Source organism: Oncorhynchus gorbuscha, linkage group LG07 (assembly GCF_021184085.1).
Source record: "Oncorhynchus gorbuscha isolate QuinsamMale2020 ecotype Even-year linkage group LG07, OgorEven_v1.0, whole genome shotgun sequence".
In the NCBI taxonomy this organism is placed as follows: Eukaryota; Metazoa; Chordata; class Actinopteri; order Salmoniformes; family Salmonidae; genus Oncorhynchus; species Oncorhynchus gorbuscha.
The window spans coordinates 22,724,036-22,749,451 of record NC_060179.1 but is presented as its reverse complement, the minus strand read 5'-3'; the positions used below and the strand labels follow the sequence as shown (position 1 = coordinate 22,749,451).

At 45.4% G+C, this 25,416-nt stretch overlaps 1 protein-coding gene across 1 annotated transcript in view; it reads left to right on the top strand.

Annotated features, from left to right (window-relative positions):
• bmp6 (bone morphogenetic protein 6) overlaps positions 1–25,416 on the top strand; it is a 38,770-nt gene that overhangs the window by 11,692 nt on the left and 1,662 nt on the right. Inside the window, exons 2-6 of the mRNA XM_046355831.1 lie at positions 8,980–9,172; positions 12,287–12,435; positions 12,762–12,959; positions 24,084–24,160; positions 25,115–25,225. Of these exons, the coding sequence (XP_046211787.1) occupies positions 8,980–9,172; positions 12,287–12,435; positions 12,762–12,959; positions 24,084–24,160; positions 25,115–25,225 (728 nt within the window). The remainder of the gene's footprint in view (positions 1–8,979; positions 9,173–12,286; positions 12,436–12,761; positions 12,960–24,083; positions 24,161–25,114; positions 25,226–25,416) is intronic.

The window sequence follows — 25,416 nt, the reverse complement described above, 5'->3', positions numbered from 1 at the left end:
GTGTTCAGGGACCCCCCCAAACCCCCACTCTCACCCCCCACACTTTGAACCCTATCTAGTTGCCTCCAAGCTGCCTTACAACAAACCCCATCAGGTCAGCAGGACGTGGAAACAAGCCCTGGAGGAAATGGAGCGTGGCGGCCCCTCGGGGAGCGCCACAGGCAGCTCCTTAGGCAGATGGATACAACCACTAACTCCAAACAGTATCCTGCTGAGAGGATACTGCGAAAAGTCTCAACTTTTATAGAAGAAAGGATGTTTTTCCAAGAGATTAGTTTTTGCATGGCTCCTAATACCAACAAATAGGGTTTGAAGTTGAATGGAAGCCCAGGAGCTTTTATGTTTAGACTAGAGCAGATCTTTTTTTTTTTTTACTTTGAGAAATGTATTTTTCTTTGGCTTTGTTTTGTTATGTGCTGCGGTTCTAGAAGAATTGGGCCCACCATGTGAAGCCCAGAGAGTTTCCCAAGAAACAGGAGTCGAACAAACCTTTAATTATGAACACTGGAGCAATTAGTGAAAGCGGGAAGGCATTGGGATGTGTGAGAGCCCCCCCCCCCCCAGGAGCCATCAAATCTGAGATGGAGGCAAGAGAGAATATAATTACATAAACACGATATGAATTCTTCACATGCCTTGGGCTGCGCTTCCTTTTTATTGGTTTAATCATTGGAGGCGTCTTTAGAACATATTTTTTGTGTCTGGTCTGTCTGAAAGGGTGCAAAGAAGTCCTATTTAATTGAAGGGCTTGTGCGATTTTAATTTTTTTTTTTTTATCTCGCTTTAGTTCACAGCTATGCAATGTGGGTATGGCAGCTCATTCCTGAATGAATGGCAAATTAGAGAGACTTAACGACAAAGTGGATTGTTGAGTAGATTTACAGTCTGAACTGTTGGCTGGATTCTAACCCAAGCTCTTGTTTTGGGTTGTGTAAAGTTCCAAGTTGTTTTCCATTGTGGCTAACAATAATGCATATTACATGCCTCAGGTCAAGTGTGGTTTATTCACAGTCGAAATGTGACAAACTATGTTCTCTGCACTCCATGTCATGGATTTGTAATCAACATTCTACTTCTACGAAAACACGAGATGTGGGCTATATAGTTTGCAGCTATAATTAGAAACTGGGTTTTAAAACAACATTATCCAAATGGATCCAAACCGCTTTATTCTCCATCAGAGTGGTGGTACCCCAAGAAAACCCCTCTCCCCTGCCGATTTGGGCTACCCTGACTGAACACTACTGAGATAGCTCTCCCCTGCCGATTTGGGCTACCCTGACTGAACACTACTGAGATAGCTCTCCCCTGCCGATTTGGGCTACCCTGACTGAACACTACTGAGATAGCTCTCCCCTGCCGATTTGGGCTACCCTGACTGAACACTACTGAGATAGCTCTCCCCTGCCGATTTGGGCTACCCTGACTGAACACTACTGAGATAGCTCTCCCCTGCCGATTTGGGCTACCCTGACTGAACACTACTGAGATAGCTCTCCCCTGCCGATTTGGGCTACCCGACTGAACACTACTGAGATAGCTCTCCCCTGCCGATTTGGGCTACCCCGACTGAACACTACTGAGATAGCTCTCCCCTGCCGATTTGGGCTACCCCGACTGAACACTACTGAGATAGCTCTCCCCTGCCGATTTGGGCTACCCCGACTGAACACTACTGAGATAGCTCTCCCCTGCCGATTTGGGCTACCCCGACTGAACACTACTGAGATAGCTCTCCCTGCCGATTTGGGCTACCCCGACTGAACACTACTGAGATAGCTCTCCCCTGCCGATTTGGGCTACCCTGACTGAACACTACTGAGATAGCTCTCCCCTGCCGATTTGGGCTACCCTGACTGAACACTACTGAGATAACACTACTAGCTCCCCTGCCGATTTGGGCTACCCTGACTGAACACTACTGAGATAGCTCTCCCCTGCCGATTTGGGCTACCCTGACTGAACACTACTGAGATAGCTCTCCCCTGCCGATTTGGGCTACCCTGACTGAACACTACTGAGATAGCTCTCCCCTGCCGATTTGGGCTACCCTGACTGAACACTACTGAGATAGCTCTCCCCTGCCGATTTGGGCTACCCTGACTGAACACTACTGAGATAGCTCTCCCCTGCCGATTTGGGCTACCCTGACTGAACACTACTGAGATAGCTCTCCCCTGCCGATTTGGGCTACCCTGACTGAACACTACTGAGATAGCTCTCCCCTGCCGATTTGGGCTACCCTGACTGAACACTACTGAGATAGCTCTCCCCTGCCGATTTGGGCTACCCTGACTGAACACTACTGAGATAGCTCTCCCCTGCCGATTTGGGCTACCCTGACTGAACACTACTGAGATAGCTCTCCCCTGCCGATTTGGGCTACCCTGACTGAACACTACTGAGATAGCTCTCCCTGCCGATTTGGGCTACCCTGACTGAACACTACTGAGATAGCTCTCCCCTGCCGATTTGGGCTACCCTGACTGAACACTACTGAGATAGCTCTCCCCTGCCGATTTGGGCTACCCTGACTGAACACTACTGAGATAGCTCTCCCCTGCCGATTTGGGCTACCCTGACTGAACACTACTGAGATAGCTCTCCCCTTAACCCTCATGTTGTCAAACCGTTACCCAGCAGAAACTCGTTGGCTTTGACACTTGTTACATTTGCACACACTGTATATAGATTTTTCTTTTTTTCTATTTTGTTATTGACTGTACTTTTGTTTATCCCATGTGTAACTCTGTGTTGTTTTTGTCGCACTGCTTTGCTTTATCTTGACTTGGTCGCAGTTGTAAATGAGAACTTGTTCTCAACTGGCCTTCCTGGTTATATAAATGTGAAATAAAAATATTATTTAAAAAACACACAGACCTCCCCAAAGTTGCTTTGAGCTTTCAGAGACCTGTTATCTGGGTCACACAGGTGCTGTTCAGATTTGGTGTTAACCACCACGTTTTGCTACAGCGCCCCCATGGTTTGGGAGGGGATAGTGGAGGTGTGTAACTACTAGCTAGCCAGTGCCCTGAGGAGCAGTGCTGTGGGGGAGACGGCATTTGTTTTTCTTTGCGGTTGCGGGCGGTTGAGGGAAAGGACTGGATGCAGCCAGAGGGATGAAATGGAAGGCGACTGCCGGGCTCTCTCCAGGGGATTGGATGGAAAACATTTAGAGTGAGAGACGCCGTTGACCACTGACCACAGAGCCACCCGCCCACCTCTCCCTCAACGCCAGTCTGGTCTTCTTAACACTGCAGACACTCTCTCCTCTGTCCTCTCAGCTCCCTCCTTCTCTTTTTCTTATTTTCTGTGGTTCCTTAACCTTTACTTTTCCTGCATTCGAAAACAGACCTCAATTAATTTAAGTTAATCTTCCTGATTTTGGTTTCTTTTCTTAGTTTCCTTCTCTTTCCCTCCCTCCCTGCATGTCCCATTTAGTTTCCTCAGTCATTCCTCAGTCATTTCCTACTACTAGAGCGTCCATACTGTGTGGGGGCTAATGGCAATAGCACCAGGACACTGAAGCCACATGTTGCGCAGGTGGAAACAAGAGAACAGACAGCAATAATACCTTTCCGAGACCCCCCTTCTTTTTCTCTGTCCCTTTCTGTGTGTGTCTCTCTCTCTCTCCTTCGGTCGTATCGCCCACCAGGTTTTAGTGAATCATCAGAGACATTCCATTCTCACGTCTACAGCATACTTTCTACAGCATACTTTCACAGGTCACCACTGTCTCTAGGGCTGCTCAGTGTACTTTCCCACTGTATGTGTGTGTGCGTGGTGATGTGTGTTTGTATGTGGATACTAAAGACCTCAGGTGCAGGATCATTGACATTTATAGCCGCAATTTTTTTTTAATCAACGGTCCTTTGTAAATGCAGTCATTTGTGTGGGGGTTATGAGTGATGAGTGTGTGTGTGCCTGTGTTGGGGGGGGGGTGCATACACTCGCACTGGCTTTGTGACCACATTCTGTGGTTGTGCTACAGCATGTGACCACTGTCTCTGTGCTGGAGGTGTGCATCTGGTCCGTCCACCCTAACTCTCCCCTATTGACCCTACACATGTTACTGTATTTCACCTACTGTTAGCAAGACGTTGCTAATGTTCTCTTAATGCTACATGTTCTGGAATACTCTCAGGAGAAGCAACTCAAACGTCCCATTCATGCCTTCTCCCTATAGCGCCCAGGTCAGTTTAAACAAGATGGAAGTGCTCAACGGACCATCAATTGCATTTCAAGCCTCCATCTTAAACCCATGGGTGCTAAGTGAGATTTGGAATAACCTGGCTCTCCCCTTGAAAGAACTGTCACTAGTGTAAACCTCAGGCTGACCTCTGAGCTGCAATTCTCACGACAACTTGTGTGTGTTTGTGTGCCTGCGTGCCCGGTAATGAACCATTCACTGTCAAGAGGCATCAGAGGCCACGTCAACATTCGGGCTGCTGATGTGAATAAGATCTTGTTGGTTTCCTGTGTGTGTGAAGGTGTCCGCATACTTCCCATCAAAGTCTACGCCCCTCCGTTGATATTCTTCAAATTAATGTTTGCTGTCAATCAACTAGAGAGTAATTGTCTTTATACAACAGCCCAAAAAATGACTTGAGAAATACTGCACCAAACAACTTATTAGTATTTCAAAATAAAATGGGGGGGGGGTGTCGATCAGCTTTAATATTACAGATAGATTGTAGCTTCCATTCTTTATTTTTACTCTTTTCTACATACCCCCAACTGGAGTAAACTACTGAACAACAACACTTAGACTTCTAGTTTGTCTCTTCACAGCAAAATCTGCAGAGCTGGGAAGGTTGTATCACCCACGTACAGTGGGGCAAAAAAAGTATTTAGTCAGCCACCAATTGTGCAAGTTCTCCCACTTAAAAAGATGAGAGAGGCCTGTAATTTTCATCATAGGTACACTTCAACTATGACAGACAAAATAAGGAAATAAAATCCAGAAAATCACATTGTAGGATTTTTTATGAATTTATTTTCAAATTATGGTGGAAAATAAGTATTTGGTCACCTACAAACAAGCAAGATTTCTGGCTCTCACAGACCTGTAACTTCTTCTTTAAGAGGCTCCTCTGTCCACCACTCGTTACTTGTATTAATGGCACCTGTTTGAACTTGTTATCAGTATAAAAGACACCTGTCCACAACCTCAAACAGTCACACACCAAACTCCACTATGGCCAAGACAAAAAAGCTGTCAAAGGACACCAGAAACAAAATTGTAGACCTGCACCAGGCTGGGAAGACTGAATCTGCAATAGGTAAGCAGCTTGGTTTGAAGAAATCAACTGTGGGAGCAATTATTAGGAAATGGAAGATATACAAGACCACTGATAATCTCCCTCGATCTGGGGCTCCACGCAAGATCTCACCCCGTGGGGTCAAAATGATCACAAGAACGGTGAGCAAAAATCCCAGAACCACACAGGGGTGAGTGAATGACCTGCAGAGAGCTGGGACCAAAGTAACAAAGCCTACCATCAGTAACACACTACGCCGCCAGGGACTAAAATCCTGCAGTGCCAGACGTATCCCCCTGCTTAAGCCAGTACATGTCCAGGCCCGTCTGAAGTTTGCTAGAGAGCATTTGGATGATCCAGAAGAAGATTGGGAGAATGTCATATGGTCAGATGAAACCAAAATATAACTTTTTGGTAAAAACTCAACTCGTCGTGTTTGGAGGACAAAGAATGCTGAGTTGCATCCAAAGAACACCATACCTACTGTGAAGCATGGGGGTGGAAACATCATGCTTTGGGGCTGTTTTTCTGCAAAGGGACCAGGACTACTGATCCGTGTAAAGGAAAGAATGAATGGGGCCATGTATCGTGAGATTTTGAGTGAAAACCTCCTTCCATCAGCAAGGGCATTGAAGATGAAACGTGGCTGGGTCTTTCAGCATGACAATGATCCCAAACACACTGCCCGGGCAACGAAGGAGTGGCTTCGTAAGAAGCATTTCAAGGTCCTGAAGTGGCCTAGCCAGTCTCCAGATCTCAACCCCATAGAAAATCTTTGGAGGGAGTTGAAAGTCCGTGTTGCCCAGCAACAGCCCCAAAACATCACTGCTCTAGAGGAGATCTGCATGGAGGAATGGGACAGAATACCAGCAACAGTGTGTGAAAACCTTGTGAAGACTTACAGAAAACGTTTGACCTCTGTCATTGCCAACAAAGGGTATATAACAAAGTATTGAGATAAACTTTTGTTATTGACCAAATACTTATTTTTCACCATAATTTGCAAATAAATTCATTAAAAATCCTACAATGTGGTTTTCAGGATTTCTTTTTCTCATTTTGTCTGTCATAGTTGAAGTGTGCCTATGATGAACATTACAGGCCTCTCCCGTCTTTTTAAGTGGGAGAACATGCACAATTGGTGGCTGACGAAATACTTTTTTGCCCCACTGTATGTTATGTCAGAAAAGGCAGTTATAAATTCTTCTGTCCTGGTTAAAAACAAGTTGTCATCCAATAGGCTTTGATTCAATTTCCAATATCCTCGCCCACGTGGAAATTCTGTAAGAGTAATATATATGCTAATCATGTGATGGTCCAACTGCATTCTGAGCCCTATCAAAACTTTTTAAACTTTTGGTACCAGAGAGAATGACATAAAAATGTAATCAAGACAACTAGCTTGATTAAGCCTCCATATATCCACTAGTTCCAATATATCCATGACATTTGTGATTTCCTTAACATCTTAGTTAGATGTAACCAAACATCTTAGTTAGACATAAAATTGCGCGTCTAAGACCTTCCTCAGCAAAAACGTCACAATTAATGACATATTTCTTGAGATATCTTAGATTAATTCTGACTATTTTGAAGAAGTGGTTATGGCGTCTCAAGCTGAACAAACAGTACTATTGATGCTTTTTTCATGTTTTTCAAGCTACGTTCTTTTAAGGGTGTATGCGAGCACACTCCTTCTATTCGCATAGCTGAGTTCGGCTAGGCGCCAGTGGAAGGCTTAAGTGGGGTCCTGGCCTTGTGAGTCCTGGCTGGCTGCAGATGAGACCTGAGGTGAAGTGAGGCGCATCTTCCTCCACGTCCTCGCGCTCCCCCATCTTCCATGGTGTGCTCTGGGACGTGTGTGTGTGTGTGTGAGTTTGAGTGATTGAGTGAGTGAGAGTGTGCGCTAGTCTCTAAGGGGGTAAGCTCTGGTAAACCCCTAAAGCAGTGAGTATCTCTCTGTGTGTCTCCAGGGGGCAGCTCGTCATTGAGCTTTCCTGCTGTCTTACCAGGGGCGGACTGGCCAAGGTTAGTCAGTCAATTGAAGCCTCAGTAGTTGGATGGGAACAGGGGTCCCGCTTCATACTGTCCCTTATTCTCTGTGAGACCCTCCAAAGTGTCTCTCCTCCCTAATTGGGAACACATATGTCACAGATGTACTATGGGTACGGGGGTACCCTTGACCCCTGTTTGAAGAGGGGCGATGCCCTGTGTCTCTAGGAGAGAAGCTACTGTCCCACAAGAAAGTCTCTTCATGTAGTCTCCATACTGAAGTACTGAACCTCCTTATAGTACCTCCCTTGGCCCTCCCCCTCTCTCCACATCCCTGCTCTACCATTTAATTTACTCCTCAGATTTGTTGGGGAGGGCTGGTGTGGCGGAAGTGTGGGCTCTGTGTCTGCACCTCACAAGGGAACGCCACATGGAAATCCAATCAGAACGGGAGAGGGGGACAGGACACTCCATCCCGACTGGACTTGTACTTATGTGGCGGGAAACACACAGGCAGTGGAGCCAGTCCTGGGAACTACAGCGGTGATTGTGTGTATGGTGTGTGTGTGTGTCTATGTGTGTGTGAGACTGAGCATGGTTTGTGGCACGAATGCCATCAGTGTGCAGGGGAGCTCACTGTGGTTCTTGGTTCTCTCTCTCTCTCTCTCTCTCTCTCTCTCTCTCTCTCTCTCTCTCTCTCTCTCTCTCTCTCTCTCTCTCTCTCTCTCTCTCTCTCTCTCTCTCTCTCTCTCTCTCTCTCTCTCTCTCTCTCTCTCTCTCTCTCTCTCTCTCTCTCTCTCTCTCTGTGTGCTATTGAACTGTGGGGAAGTCCCGGAGCGAAATGGGAACCAATTCCCTGGGGAACGCATTATTATTGCAACGCATGTTGCAGTTGAAAGAGGGAAGCTCTGTTGGGAGGCAATAGTTGATTTTTGTCATTTGTAGCCTCTGAAGTGGTCATTGGAACACAGACTGAGTTTACAGCCCTGAAATCATGGGTTTTCACTTCAGACAATGACAGGGAATTTATTTTAGGAAGCTGTAAGCCACAGCCCTATTAGTTCATATGCATAAATCACATGTGATGCTTTGAAACCCTTTTATGGTGTACCTCAGTGCTGTGTCTGTGAATGAGATACTGTGTTGACCACTCAACTGCATAGGAATACATGGAACGCCTAAGTAACTAACCGCATTACAGTATAGCAGGCGGAAGTCCGTTTTTACTATTAAAAACATTTTTTACTATCCCTGTGTGGCTTCTTCATGTCAAGCCCTGTTTGTTATGCTAGCTGAGTTACATGTTAACATCCCACAGTCAGTAAATCCCCATAAAGTCAGGGGAATATTTTTAAAATCTAGAAACCTGTAACTGTATATAGTTGGTCAGCTTTTCCTGTTGGTACATCATTTTTTTGTGTTTAGCCTCAATTATTTAGACAACTCAAAGTAAGATCTGTTTACATCCACAGACTTTGCAATATGAAACCCAATACTATGTGTCTATGTTAATGAAGACGGTTAAGATTCACTTGACATTGTATACTAGTGGGTGTGGAGGGATACGAGATGCATCAAAAGTCATCCTGCGTTCAGCTATCTCTCCTGTTCAGTTGAATCCCTAGGTTTGACTGTTGCATGTCTCAGCGAGGTCTAACCAATGATCTGATTTAAAGTATGTGCGTGTGGCTCTAACCTGTGTCTCTGCCCTGTGTGTGTTTGATAGTGGAGAACGATAGAGAGCTGTCGCCACACAGACGGCACCACAAGGAGTTCAAGTTCAACCTGTCCCAGATCCCAGAGGGAGAGGCTGTCACCGCCTCCGAGTTCCGCCTCTACAAGGAGTGTGTGAGCCGGACCTTCCGCAACGAGACCCTCCTGCTCAACGTCTACCAAGTGGTACAGGAGCACCCCAACAGGTAACACAGCCACACCGATACCCCCAGCATTCACTCACAGTCCAGGCTTTAGAATATGTCAATCTAGTGAGAATATGATCATATATTCAATCCCTTTTCACAGTCAAATAGCTTGGTGCATGCTAGTGTTATATGAATGGGTTTATATCAGGGTTATCTTGTTGTCAGTTGTACTGTTTGAAAGTGCTGCAGCGATGAGATGTTATCACATATATTTGAGGTATAGTAGTATAGTATTTGTAAGGGCTGCTGAGTGAAAATCCTCCATAAACCATGGGCAGACCGCTATGGAATCCTCTCTCTAGTCCCCATCTGGTTGTGCTTCCAATTAGCTGTCTAACACTGGGATGACATGAACAATACAATACCAGACCCTAAGACTAAGTGAACACTGAGATATGATGTGAGACCATCCCATTCCCAAACTCCAGCTATGCCGTCCTCCTAGTCAATCCTGAGCTTGTCCAGATGAGGGGGAAAGTATACTGTATGCAAAGGGAGGACTTAGCTACATGCACTTCTCCAGCCATTGATTACATGTTAGTGTAGCGTAGGCAGCATCCTCTCCCGGCCTGGGAATTGATAGGGTGTTGGTGAATTTAGTCCAGGCTCCTCTCTCTGTCGCTGTGGGAGACAGACTTCCAGCTCTGGTTTTCTGCCATGTATTTTTTGTAGAATGAGGCATGACCACAACGCCTTACCGAAATAGCCTGACTTTAGTAGAGTCCAAAAAAGAGTAGCAAGGCCAAACATTTACATTGTGGCTGCTGGGAGAGACGTCCCACGCAGAGACAACGGCCAATGAGATAGCTGGAGGCTATATACTTTTTTAAACAGTGACCAATAGGAGACGATGTAAGATTATGCAGTTGTTCATTGAGGCACTTTTCAAAAGCCACAAAAAGTTGCATAATATGTCCCAAAATGCTTGTCCCATGGCTTTGTAAGATTGGGGTCTGTCCTCTGTTTTCCTCCTCATGTGTAGTGATGTAGTTGTATTATTACATTTGCCGTATACGTTTCTGGTCGTCTACAAGTCTACAAGTCCTCAATTCGATTACAGTTGTAAAGACAGTTGCTCTTTTTGCATTTTTGCTGGATTCTTCTTTTCCCCATAGCGTTTCTATGTCTATCATGAGGTACTTGTTTGCCACATTCCTTTATCTTTACAATAGACAGTTTGTGCTCTGCTGCCGACATTTTTAGCAACATGTTTTGATATTTCGGAGATTAAAGGGGCCAATATCTCCAACTACTGTATTATTGTAGGACAAGGTTTTACCTTGAAGCGAATTATATAGTTTGGTTCGTGGGCTCTCCGAGAAACTCGCTTTGTGCTTGCAAATTATTAATACTTGTGTGGCTTGCAGAACACATTTGCTGACAAACAGATTCAATTTGCAAGTTGTTAAAGTCTTGGAAGTTATAATTGCTTTGATTATAGCTCCTAATCTTTAATAAGCAGATGGGGTAGTGAAAGCTTGCAAGTAGGGCTGAACAGAGGTGCAACTGCATATCATTGCCAAAATACATTCTCTGAAGTTTCATAAAAAGCCACAAGATAAGCAAAAAAATATAAATCCATACGTAAGGATTCATTTGCAACAGTAATGTCTCTGGTAGTTGTTGTTAAAGTCATGCAGGCGGTCTACAAACTCTGGGGCTTTCCGCTCCTCCTCCCTTGTTCACAGTTTAAAAGGCTTCTGTTATGACACTCAGCAATAATGATAGGCTGTAGAATTATACTACAGTATTCACTTCATTGGGGTGGTTTGTTTGGCAATACGCAAGGAATGCGAGGTCTTGCAGATAATGTGTTGATTGCAAAGAATGTGGCCTTAGTCAGTGGAAAAAATGTCAGGTTAACATGCACTGGTATGTGTTTGTTTCCTTTCTAAATAACATTACTACGTAGTTTCATATTCTCTCTCAACAACACCCAATATGTCAGTGCACATTTAGCATGGTGTTCTTGAGAACTGTGACGTAATTATTTTGTTTACAAGTCTTGTCACCAGTCTAAAGCTGAATGTATGTTAGAACAGTACAAGCCGTCTAAACAACATGGCCGATATGGTGCGTTTTTAACTGCATTCATTTGACAGGGCCAGTAAAGGAGATTTATTGGAACCAAAAAACACAAAACGTTGACATATGACCTTATTATTCCAGTTCATTTAAGCAGTCAATAAGAGGCTTTACAATAGGGCTTTAGTGCCACGCCCCCTGCTGCTCCCAGATGGACCCCCTGCCAGTCCACAGGCTTTAAAATGGCTGCCTCGATCAGAATGAGTCAGCACTGACCCTCCGGACCCACGCTGTGCCAAACGTGTGAACTACCCGAGGGGGGCATTGGGAATGGCCTCATATGGAAGCCCTCAGAAACACTCTCATTAATGAGCAATAACGAGGGGCTGCCGATGTATGACTGCAGGGGCATTCCCGGAACACCTGGGAGTTTGTGGGGCTTTGATGTGTGGCCTGGGGAACGCCCGGCGGACCTGCGCTGTGTCTTCACAGTAATAGGGATGGGGAAAGACCTCTTTTCTCTCCTTCTTCTTCTCTCTCTCTTTCATTGGGTTGTTGTTGTCTTTTGCACCTGAGACCTAGCTACAGTTATACAGTGGGGCAGGGGATGGTGGTGGGGGGGATGTTACGTAGTAGATGAATGTTATACAATGTAAAACAAAAATGTCCTATGTGGCTCAGTTGGTAGAACATGCACACAATACTGTAAGTCGCTTTGGTTAATATAATATTATATATTATTACAAAGTCAAGTCAAGTGTCCCATAGACTCTTGATGTGCAGAAGTTAATGTCAATCAGAAGCATGCCAAAAATGTATTTAACATATTTTATTTAACCAGGAAGTCCCATTGAGGTCAGAAGGCATCTTACTCATGTTTACAGTATAGGACTTAGCTATCCTAGTGTATAGTGCCAAAATCCCTGAATGGAAGCTGTAAGAACACATGAAAGTCATACTGACATGATACGGTATCTGTTATGGTAGTGTACCAGTCTTTGATGTACATTTGTATACTTCTCTGAAGATGGGAAAGCTGCTAGCTGCCCCTCAGTCATGGCTCCTTGTTGTGAACCGTGTCCCCAGGGAAGCAGACCTGTTCCTGCTGGAGTCTCGCAGGCTGTGGGCGGCCGAGGAGGGCTGGCTGGAGTTTGACATCACGGCCACCAGTAACCTGTGGGTGATGAGTCCCCACAACAACATGGGCCTCCAGATCAGAGTGGAGACCAGCAGTGGTGAGCACAATGCTAAATTAGAAACATATGCTAACGGCTAACATTAGAAACATGCTAACTAACATTAGAATTTTCATCATGAAATGTAAACAGTAGTGGGCAATAAGTGTTTTTTTATGTGTCACAATGCTGAAATGAAAAGGTTGATATCTTTGCAAATCAAATACATTTATTTGACACAAAACATCCATCAAAGGAAAAATACAGACATGTGTCACAAATATATCAGTAGAGTGTATGATACTCTTCCAGGTAGACTACTCTCAGCAAACTGTAGCCCATTCAGTATGTCCAAGTGATTGATGGCTGGCCTCTCTGGAAAACAGGGCGGAGCATTAGCTCCAAGGAGGCGGGGCTAGTTGGTCGTGACGGAGCGCTGGAGAAGCAGCCCTTCATGGTGGCCTTCTTCAAAGTCAGCGAGGTGCACATCCGCACCGCCCGCTCCACCAACAAGAACCGCAACAAGAACCGCAACCGCCCCACACAGCCCCAGGAAGGAGGCTCCAGGGGCCCAAGCCCAGCAGGTGGGTCCATAGTTTGACTAACTCCCACTTAAACCCTCAAACTATTGTGCCGAGTACCGACACAAACTGTACTGTGCTGGCTTGGATTTATTTTTTCTACATTGTCCTTTCCAGCAATTATGGTGGATGCGCTACCAGGCTAGTTCATTACAGCTCAGTAGTGTGACAAGTATATAACAGTGTGAGGAATGGGTATTGCTTTGTTTTACTTGCTCGCTCAATTCAATATGTGGAACGTTTCTTTCGATTTGTACATATTATTCACTATTGGAACATCAATCATAAAGTCAGCTGGGGACTTTAACAAATCAAATATGAGGAAAATGCTACTGAACTTCTATCAACACATTGCCTGTATTACTCGTGCTTCAAAAACACCATTGTTAATGTCCCTTCTGGGATGGATACAAGGCACTTCCCCATCCCCCTTCAGCAAATCAGATTATGACTCCATTCTGCTCCTCCCTTCCCATAGGCAGAAACTCAAACAGCAAGCACCCGTGCTAAGGTCTATTCAACAATGGTCTGACCATGCTTCAAGATTGTTTTGTTCACGCGGACAGGGATATGTTCCGGGTTGCCTCTCAGAATAACATTGAAGTACAGTTGAAGTCGGAAGTTTACATACACTTAGGTTGGAGTCATTAAAACAAATTTTTCAACCACTCCACAAATTTCTTGTTAACAAACTATAGTTTGTTATGACACTACTTTGTGCATGACACAAGTAATTTTTCCAACAATTGTTTACAGACAGATTATTTGACTTATAATTCATTGTATCACAATTCCAGTGGGTCAGAAGTTTACATACACTAAGTTGACTGTGCCTTTAAACAGCTTGGAAAATTCCAGAAAATGATGTCATGGCTTTAGAAGCTTCTGATAGGCTAATTGACAACATTTGAGTCAATTGGAGGTGTACCTGTGGATATATTTCAAGGCCTACCTTTACATCATGTGAAAACCAAAAAATGTGGACCTCCACAAGTCTGGTTCATCCTCCAAACGCCTGCCTGAAGGTACCACGCTCATCTGTACAAACAATAGTACGCAAGTATAAACACCGTGGGACCACGCAGCTGTCATACCGCTCAGGAAGGTGACACATTCTGTCTCCTAGAGATCAATGTACTTTTGTGCGAAGAGTGCAAATCAGTCTCAGAACAACAGTAAAAGACTATGTGAAGATGCTGGAGGAAACAGGTACAAATGTATCTATATCCACAGAAAAACAAGCCCTATATCGACATAACCTGAAAGGCTGCTCAGCAAGGAAGAAGCCACTGTTCCAAAACCGACATAAAAAAGCCAGACTACGGTTTGCAACTGCACATGGGGACAAAGATCGTACTTTTTGGAGAAATGTCCTCTCGTCTGATGAAACAAAATGAGAACTGTTTGGCCATAATGACCATTGTAATGCTTGGAGGAAAAAGGGGGAGGCTTGCAAGCCGAAGAACACCATCCCAACCGTGAAGCATGGGAGTGGCAACATCATGTTGTGGGGGTGCTTTGCTGCAGGAGGGACTGGTGCACTTCACAAAATAGAGTGGCATCATGAGGCAGGAAAATGATGTGGATATATTGAAGCAACATCTCAGGACATCAGACAGGAAGTTAATAGCTTGGTCGCAAATGAGTCTTCCAAATGGACAATGACCCCAAGCATACTTCCAAAGTTGTGTCAAAATGGCTTAAGGACAACAAAGTCAAGGTATTGGAGTGACCATCACAAAGCCCTGACCTCAATCCCATAGAACATTTGTGGGCAGAACTGAAAAAGCGTGTGCGAGCAAGGCCTAGAAACCTGACACCAGCTCTGTCAGGAGGAATGGGCCAAAATTCACCCAATTTATTGTGGGAAGCTTGTGGAAGGCTACCTGATACGTTTGACCCAAGTTAAACAATTTAAAGGCAATGCTACCAAATACTAATTGAGTGCATGTAAACTTCTGACCCACTGGGAATGTGATGAAATAAATAAAAGCTGAAATAAATCATTCTCTCTACTATTATTCTGACATGTCACATTCTTAAATAAAGTGGTGATCTTAACTGACCTAAGGCAGGGACTTTTTACTTGGATTAAATGTCAGGAATTGTGAAAAACTTAGTTTAAATGTATTTAAACCGTGGATAGATGGCAACATTCATGCAAAACTGAAAGTGCGAACCATGGCAAGTTGACTGGGAATATGGTTGAATACAGTGCAGTTATGCACTCCATAAGGCAATCAAACAGGGAAAACGTCAGCACAGAGACAAAGTGGGGTCGCAGTTCCAACGCTCAGACATGAGACGAATGTGGCATCCCAAGCTGTGTCCTCAAAGCATGTGCAGACCAGCTGGCTGGAGTGTTTACGGACATATTAAATCTCTCCCTATCCCAGTCTGCTGTCTCCACTTGCTTCAAGATGTCCACCATTGTTCCTGTACCCAAGAATGGAAAGGCAACTGAACTAAATGACTGTTGCACTCACTTCATTTATCATGAAGTGCTTTAAGAGGCTAGTTAAAGATCATATCACCTCCACCTTACCTGACACCCTAGACCCACTTCAATTTGCATACAACTCCAATAGATCCACAGACGATGCAATCGCCTTCGCAACTGCGCACTGCCCTATCCCATCTGGACAAGAGGAATACCTATATAAGAATGCTATTCATTGACTACAGCTCAGCATTCAACACCATAGTACCCTCCAAGATCATTATCAAACATGGGGCCCTCTGTCAGAACCCTGCACAGTGAAACTGTGTCCTGGACTTCCTGAAGGGCCGTCCCCAGGTGGTGATGGTGGGAAACAACACCTCAACTATGCTGATCCTCAACACAGGGACCCCACAAGGGTGCGTACTCATCCCCCTCCAGTACTCCCTGTTCACCTATGACTGCGTGGCCAGGCACGCCTCCAACTCAATCATCAAGTTTGCAGACAACACAACAGTAGTAGACCTGATTACCAACAATGACGAGACAGCCTACAGGAAGGAGGCGAGGGCCCTGACGGAGTCTACAAAACGAAGGAGCTGATTGTGGACTTCTTGGATACAACAGAGGGAGCATGGCCCCATCCACATTGACGGGGCTGCAGTGGAGGAGGTAAAAAGCTTCAAGTTCCTCGGCGTACACACCACTGACAATCTAAAATGCTCCACCCACACAGACCGTTTGATGAGTAAGTCGCAATAGCGCCTCTTCAACCTCAGGAGGCTGAAGAAATTTGGCTTGGCCCCTAAGACGCTCACAAACTTTTACTGATGCACCATTGAGAGCATCCTGTTGGGCTGTATCGCCGCCTGGTACGGAAACTGCACAGCCCGCAACCGCAGGGCTCTCCAGAGGGTGGTTCGGTCTGCCCAACAAATCACTGTGGGCACACTGCCTGCCCTCCAGGACACCTATGGCACCCGATGTCACAGGAAGGCCAAACAGATCATCGACCACCCGAGCCACGGCCTATTCACCCGCTATCATCCAGAAGGTGCGGTCAGTACAGGTGCATCAAAGCTGCTATCTCAAGGCCATCAGACTGTTAAATAGCTGTCACTAGCCTGCTACCGCACCGTTACTCAACCCTACACCTTAGAGACTGCTGCCCTATGTACATAGACATGGAATCGCTGGTCACTAATAATGGAACACTGGTGACTTTAATAATGTTTACATACTAATTTCACATGTCTATACTGTATTTTAGTCAAGGAAATCCTATTAAACTATTGCTGGATATATTATATTCTACAGATATACTAAATATTCTATCCACATACTCTCTATAATGTCTATACATCCCATCATACATATATACAGTGCATTCAGAAAGTATTCAGACCCCTTACCTTTTTCCAAATTTTGCTACTTTACAGCCTTATTCTAAAATAGATTAAATAAATGTTTTTCCTCATCAATCTACACACAATACCCCATAATGTCAAAGCGAAAACAGATTTTTAGATTTTTTGGGCAAATTTATTACAAATATAAAACAGAAATACCTTATTTACAAACGAATTATTCAAACTCTTTGCTTTGAGACTCGAAATTGAGCTCAGGTGCATCCTGCTTCCAATGTGATCATCCTTGAGATGTTTCTACAACTTGATTGGAGTCCACCTGTTGTAAATTACATTGATTGGATATGATTTGGAAAGGCACACACCTGTCTATATAAGGTCCCACAGTTGACAGTGCATGTCAGAGTAAAAACAAAGCCATGAGGTTGATGGAATTGTCCGTAGAGCTCCGAGACAGGATTGTGTCGAGGCACAGATCTAGGGAAGGGTACCAAAACATTTTGGCAGCATTGAATGTTCCCATGAACACAGTGGCCTCCATCATTCTTAAATGGAAGAATTTTGGAATGACCAAGACTCTTCCTAGAGCTGGCCGCTCAGCCAAACTGAGCGATCGGGGGAGAAGGGCCTTGGTCAGGGAGGTGACCGAGAACCTGATGGTCACTCTGACAGAGCTCCAGTGTTCCTCTTTGGAGATGGGAGACACTTCTGGAACAGGGGTGGGCAACTCCAGTCCTCAAAGGTCTGATTTGTGTCAGACTTTGTCTCCTTCCCTAGAAAAATCAGCTGATTAATCAAATTGCATTCTAAACTGAAGATCATGATCAGGTGATTATTGGAGTCAGGTGTGTTAGCTGGTGCTGGGGCAAAACGCTGTCACCAATCAGGCCTTCGAGGACTGGAAATGCCCACCCCTGTTCTAGAAGGACAACCAGTCAGGCTTTTATGGTAGAGTGGCCAGTCCGAAGCCCCTACTCAGTAAAAAGCATATAAGGTGCCAAAATGCACCTAAAGAGCTCTGACCATGAGAAACAAGATTCTCTGGTTTGATGAAACCAAGATTGAACTCTTTGGCCTGAATGCCAAGCGTCAAATCTGGAGGAAACCTGGCACCATCCCTATGGTGAAGCATGGTGGTAGCAGCATCATGCTGTGTGGATGTTTTTCAGCGGGAGTGGGAGACTAGTCAGGATTGAGGGAAATATGAACGGAGTACAGAGAGATCCTGCAACAGACTGGGGCGATGGTTAATCTTCCAACAGGACAACGACCCTAAGTACACAGCCAGCACAACGGACAAGTCTCTGAATGTCCTTGAGCGGCCCAGCCAGAGACCGGACTTGAACCCAATCTAACATCTCTAGAGAGACCTGAAATAGCTGTGCAACGACGCTGTCCATCCAACCTGAGCTTGAGAGGATCTGCAGAGAAAAATGGGAGAAACTCCTTAAATACAGGTGTGCCAAGCTTGTAGCGTCATACCCACGAAGACTCGAGGCTGTAATTGCTGCCAATGGTGCTTCAACAAAGTACTAAAAATAAAATGTTGTACATTTTATAATAAGGCTGTAACATAACAAAATGTGGAAAAAGTCAAGGGGTCTGAATACTTTCCCGAATGCACTATAATTTTACTCCTGATTCTGACATTGCTCGTCCTAATATTTATATATTTCGTAATTCCATTATTTTACTTTTAGATCTGTGTGTACTGTTATTGTTGTGAATTGTTAAATATTATAACACAAGCATTTCACTACACCCGCAATAACATCGGCTAAATATGTGTATGCGACCAAAACGATTACATTTTACTTGAATCAAACCCAACTGTACCTTACAATTATCCCACAACATCACACCTTACACTCACACAAAGCACAAGACAATATCCAAACATCTGCAAGCCGAGCAGGGAAGCTCTCGAAGCACCGGATTTCAGTGTAATATGGTGAGTTGTGCTGGTATTGACGGGGACATCGGAAAAAATAGAGTCCGAGAGATGGAAACTATCCCTAGATGCATGACCTCATCATTTGAGAGTGCACTTTACAGTACCTGCCCTCTGCCCCCTCTTCATACTTAGCGGCTGATGTTATGAACAGGTATGCAGGCAAATTAAATTAGGCTCTAATCGGGCTACTCATCAGCCATCATCCCCTGGCTCCGTCATAACACTAGCATAACGTTAGCCTTTGCTAAACATAAAGCTGGCCCTGTGAGGGGGGATGCCAGTGCTTTTACAGCAGGAAGAGCTGCGGTTCAGAGGGCTTGTGACTAATATCTGCCTGATCCCAGCGCTAATTTGACAGATGAGGCCCAGGCTAATACTAAGCCCTTATGGGTAGGGTCACGGGGTCAGCTACTCAGCTTCGTAACCGTCAACGTTACAATAGTAGCTCAAGTGATTTTCCTCACCACCTCAGTTTCACGTCATCTGTTTTGATGGCGATACCATCCAAAGGTTAGAGGTGTTGTTGGATGATGTTTATTGGAGTTCTACAGTTTTTTTTTCCTTTTCTGGAACACATCATAGTTCATCTTTATTTAACCAGGATAGTCCACTAAACAGTTCTCATTGTTATCATGGGAGTCTGAAGTTATTAGTTTGTGGTTCCAGCTCTGTAATTCATCACACCAATCATTCTGGAAAGAATCTGCCATATCTGCTTTGCTGTAGAGTCTAGAGTTCTAGACATTACATTATGGCCATGCTATTCTCAGTAGTGTGGTGTCCATCAGATAAAAACCCTCAGAACAAAGCAGGACAGAGGAAAACGGAACAGAACAGGCTCCCAGAACGGAACAGAACAGGCTTCCAGAACGGAACAGGCTCCCAGAACGGAACAGAACAGACTCCCAGACCAGTCTGCTGGTGCTCAAGCTAATGAGGACAATCTGTTGAACCAACGTGTCCTGAAGGATTGGACTTTATGTAACCCAAAACATCAATCCCTCGGCCTCGCCACTTGGGATGTCTGGAGCGTAAATATTTAGATCCCGCGCAGGAAGTTGCGAGTCCCTTGCAACAGCAAGTGGCGATGATCAGGCAGACTAGTGAGGCATATGGTTCCAATACCGCATCACTCACTTCACAGGCTCTGAGGAAGAGAGGAAGGATGGATGGATAAAGGGAGCATCCTTCTTCTGTGCTGCTCTGAGGGAGAAACAAATAGGGACAGTGCCTCATTGTTTAGCATCTGATGGGACCACCACCAGTTTCCGATTCATAGTAACAAATCAATGTAGCTACACACCAGAATAATAGTATGCTTAATGCTTAAGAACACAACAGCCACGTCATGACCTCTGTTCCAACATCCACACTAGCATGCCACTTAAAATACATGCCCAATATATTGCTTCATTCTAAGTGGTATGCTAGTATGGATATTGGCAAATAGCCATGGGCTCATCATGTGACTTGGTGTTAGTTAGCCTACGATAACACAAGCAGAAAACCCTATCTGACAAATGAAATCACACCTACATACTGAGTTCCTTTGAGAGGGGAAGTTTGTACAGTAACTGTACGCTTGGAAATGAAAGAGAGAGAGAGAGAGAAAAAAAGAACTGTACGACACCTTTAAAGGTAATTTGGGGTTTGGGGCGGTAATGGAAGCCGGGCTTGGCCCTTTAACGATCATCCAGGAGGAGTATCACTGCAGCCTAGCCGGTCGTGGCCCCAGACCTGTCCCAGACCTGTCATTACCCAGGCCAGTCATTAGCCGCTCGCTAAAAGACTGACCAAGTTAACAGTATTGCTTAAAGAATTCTAATAACACGGCGCTGTCCAGCTGTGTGTTTTCATCTCTGCCTCTCATCCTCCAGTCTCCCTTTGTTTACTGTTGGTGTAATTAGACATTGGCGAGCTCTGCAGAGGGTTTAATAACCTCCCTGATGAAAGACAGGAAGAAAGATAAACTTCAGTGGAAGAGGGAGGGAGGGAGGGAGAAAAAACCCGGCATGGACACAGACAGACAACAGTCACATTCTCTTTTAAGTCTTCATGGGAGTTTGAAGAAGCTAGCCCCTTCTCTCGCTCTCTCTTTAGGAAAACCCTGTTCTTTTGGGAACGCCGCGGCCTATTAGCCCATCGTTCCATCACCGCCTCTCGACAGGCACAGCTTGTGTAATTGCTACTGTAAAAAGGGGCCGTTTTGAAAATGGCCTCTGTTTTTTTTTTTTTTTTTTGAGAAAGTTTCGGAAATAAACCATGGAATTACTGTGTTCAGTTCTGGAGATTGAGGCTTTTGGTGGAAGGAACCCATTTAATGTTGTACATGCGTCACTCCCCCCCTGCAACAGTGTAGTGATAATTTTGTAATTGGCTCCATTGACTTCTATATTTTTGGAATGACAAGGGATAAATGTTATTTATTGACTTTTCCCTTGTCAGCACCTTTAGCTCCACTGTTTTAAGGCCCTTTTGAATTGTCGTCTATGGTAATAAGGAAGCCAGGTTTTTCAGGTTAGAAGCCGTTAGAAGCGTACGAAAGCCCCTTGGGATCCATGCTCAGCGGTAACTGTGGTGGATTTACATTTTACAGGCAGGAAGGGGAGAGGTGGTTTATGGGTACCAAAACTCTGGCCTTTACACTCGCTCAATGAAAGTCAACAGTAAATATCAGCTTGACTGTAAATACGGATGGTTATAAAGACAGAGAGGTGCAAGGAAACAAGGTGTATGTGTATTCCTGTCTGTTAGAGTGTGTCTGTGTGTGTGTGCCTGCATGCACGTATACACATACACAAAGTATGTTTCAGAGCATGGTGTATTTATTTACTTTATTGTGTATATTCAACCTTCAGAATAACTTTTCCACCTGGTCACCCAAGCCCTCTGTTCCCCTTAGTCCTTTCAGACATTGTCCTGTTACATGTCAAACTGTACCAGGGTGCTTGTTAAAGCAGCTGCCCGGGGGGGGGGTTCAGTGACATGGTCCCGTGACACAGTCCCCACCCTGTGATTTGGCTGGGAGCTGAATGTCTGGGCCGTAAAACAGGGCCATCGGGCCTGTGTGTGTGGAGGCAGGTAGCTAGGTCACACCATGCCATGTGAGAGGAACACTAGCCCCAGGGGACAGGGGTTAAATACCCTTTTGAAACCGACTCCAGGACCTCAGTGAGAGGCAGATTTATCTCTGTAAATATTTACCTTGCAGAGGCACAGCCGAGGTGGCGGGGAACCCAGACTGGCCCGGGGGCTGACGGGCTAGGCAGGCAGGCTGACCCAGAGGCTATGGCTGCCCTGCACTGCATTAGGACAGATACTGTAGCTACACCCCTCCTCTATCGCCCCCATAGCTACACAAACCATCAGTAGACACCCAGCGAACACGCACACGCACGCACGCACACACACACACACACACACACACACACACACACACACACACACACACACACACACACACACACACACACACACACACACACACACACACACACACACACACACACACACACACACACACACACACACACACACAGGAAAGAACACGGGAAACACCTGAGTGTCTCTGACGGTAACAGCCAGGATGACCTCTCAACCCTGACCTTATGACCAGATGCCACATTTTCTGTTTTCCAACCTCGGGATGAGTTAACCCCCGAGTCAGGTGACTGCTGCACTTATGTTGAAGTGTTTCCTGTTCCAATGGGAAGCGAGTGGCGGGTATTTTTAATTACCGTGTTTCAGGGCAACTCTCTCTCTCTCTCTTTGCTCGCCTTGGGTCGTCATTGGGAGCAGGCACACTTGTCTGGGCTTATTATGTTTATGTGAATTCAATCTAATTAGTAATTACATCATGTCATTACAGTTATGAATCCCCCCCAAAAATGTGTTTGTATTTTTGTTTGAGTTTTTTGTTGAATTTCATCCTTTTTTTCTCCCCAATTTCGTGTTATCCAATTGTTTAGTAGCTACTATCTTGTCTCATCGCTACAACTCCCGTACGGGCTCGGGGGAGACGAAGATTGAAAGTCATGTGTCCTCTGATACACAAACCAACCAAGCCGCACTGCTTCTTAACACAGCGCGCATCCAACCCGGAAGCCAGCCGCACCAATGTGTAGGAGGAAACACCGTGCACCTGGCAACCTTGGTTAGTGTGCACTGTGCCCGGCCCGCCACAGGAGTCGCTGGTGCGCGATGAGACAAGGATATCCCTATCGGCCAAGCCCTCCCTAACCCGGACGATGTTAGGCCAATTGTGCGTCGCCCCACGGACCTCCCGGTCGCGGCCGGTTGCGACAGAGCCTGGGCGCAAACCCAGAATCTCTGGTGGCACAGCTGGCACTGCAGTACAGCGCCCTTAACGACTGCGCCACCCGGGAGGTCTATGAATCCAAATTACGGCTCTCTAATAACGGCTGAGTGGGTCGGCTGAAAACAAAACAAATAAAAGCGTTCATTTTGGCAGCCTGGTAGGAGCCTGCACTGTGTAGATTTGCTCGCTTGCATTGATAAATCGGGGAGTGGAGCCACTTGGTCATAACACAGTACAGTAAGGGCCATGAGTTAGTTCAACTCACCACTCCACACCCAGCTAACTAAATAAACTGGTTTAATGACTGGGTCCCGGTCTCCAGGGGAGAACAGACAGGGCAGGAGGGGGTCTGTGAGTAACTCGTCCCTTTCCCCCATTATTTTGACAAACACACGAACAAAGAGATGGTCCTCTCTGCCACCCCTGATGCCCACATGGGCCCAAGACTGTATGGCATATAGCCTGGCATAGTTTGCCCACTGTTGGCTTTAAGGGAGCTCCTACAGCATGAAGTAATGCCACTCTGTGCCGATATCATAGCTCTCCTCACACTCTCTCTGTTTAGTAGGAGAGGGGGACGAATGCAACAACAAAAAATCAGCAGGTGGACTCTCAACGTCGTCAGTGGAAAGTCTGAGTCACCCGTTTTGACTTCAGAACGCCGGCCAGTGGCAGCAATGACCTTCCCCTCTGAAACACCATACCTGTGGTTGACACCCGCTGAGTCGCTAACTCTGTGACTCTGCGGCTGGGTGGGACGAGAGGGAGATAATTCAAACAAACTGCGGAGAGACGAGGGCAGTTATAAACATGTTTGTCATCGGCGTCCGACCCAATGCGCCCAAAAGCCGACCAATTCAATTTGGCAAGCTTTCAAGTGAATTTATCTTCAAGTGAATGTGAGGCACATAAAATAATCCATTACACAAATGAACCCATGTGACTGTGAACTGGTGTAACACCCATACGTGTCATACTACCCAATACAATATATGACAGCGGAGGCATATGATTCAACCCTGACTTCTAGTTCTTTCTTCCCATTTAGAATACAACAGCAGTGACCAGAAGACAGCCTGTAGGAGACATGAGCTCTACGTCAGCTTCCGGGAGCTGGGCTGGCAGGTAAGGATCAAACACCCCCCCACTCCCCAGTAATTGCAGTGACACACTGGTGGACTACATTACCCACAATGTCCCATTTGTTCAGAGCAAAGAGAGTTCAAAACGATACAGACATGAGTCAAACATCACAGGTCAAAGAGAAGGTCATTGAAGACTACGGTTGCAAAAATATGGTAACTTCCCAAAAAATCCCTGGTTTTTCCAGAAAACCTGGAAAGAAGGAATCATTAGGAGGGAATAAACAGGATATCCGGAATCCTCCAATCATGATTTCTGGGAAAACCTGGGAATTTGGAGAAATTTACCAGATTGTTGCAACCCTAGTGAAGACATTTGGTAGGTGAAAGCAAACCAACAAGCAGGCTTTTGTACCGATTGAATAACCTTTTTAAAGAAGCATTTATAGGCATTTGGTAAGAGCTTAAGTGGCCTGTGAACTCTGTCAGGTCACTGGGTGTGTTTGGTAACAGGGGCCGCGAACAGTTAATGGAGGGGAAAACATGCAGCCACCTAGGTCCTGCAAAACAATCAACCCCCTGTTAAGACAGCACTGACATCTAGAGGGAAGATGCCAACACACACACACACACACACACATAGGCCTATACACACACACACAGAGAGAGAGTGAGAGACTGTAGCAAAACAGCCTGCTGCCTGAGTGATTCCACAGGCACTTGTACATTTCTGCACTGATCTGTCTTAGGAGACCCAGTTGAGACTGAAGGTTGTGAAGTAGGACGCTTCAGTCCAAATGGGTTTAGACCTTATGCGAGTATAAATGCCCTCTGACAATGCTGCGGCTGAACTGGCACTGTTTTACTGAACTGTATATTGTACCCATTAAAACACACAGTACCTTTTTGCCACAGGATTCCGTTTCCAGAGTCTTCAGAACACATTGTAGACCCGGGTTTAGCCATAGTAAATGTATCCCTCTTGTGATTGTATCAGGACTGGATCATTGCACCTGAGGGCTACGCAGCCAACTACTGTGACGGAGAGTGCTCCTTCCCCCTCAACGCCCATATGAATGCCACCAACCATGCCATTGTGCAGACACTGGTGAGCACTCCAGGAATTGAGCTAATACATTGCTAATAAAGAGCTATATCCTAATTTTCATGGAACCTGAATTTTCATGCAAATCTCCCATTGATGTAAATGTATATTTGATTTGTAAAACAAATGTTTCAAGTGCGCACTTCACGTTAGGAAAGTGACATGGATCGTTCAAGCTGTGCTTGAAGAGGAAT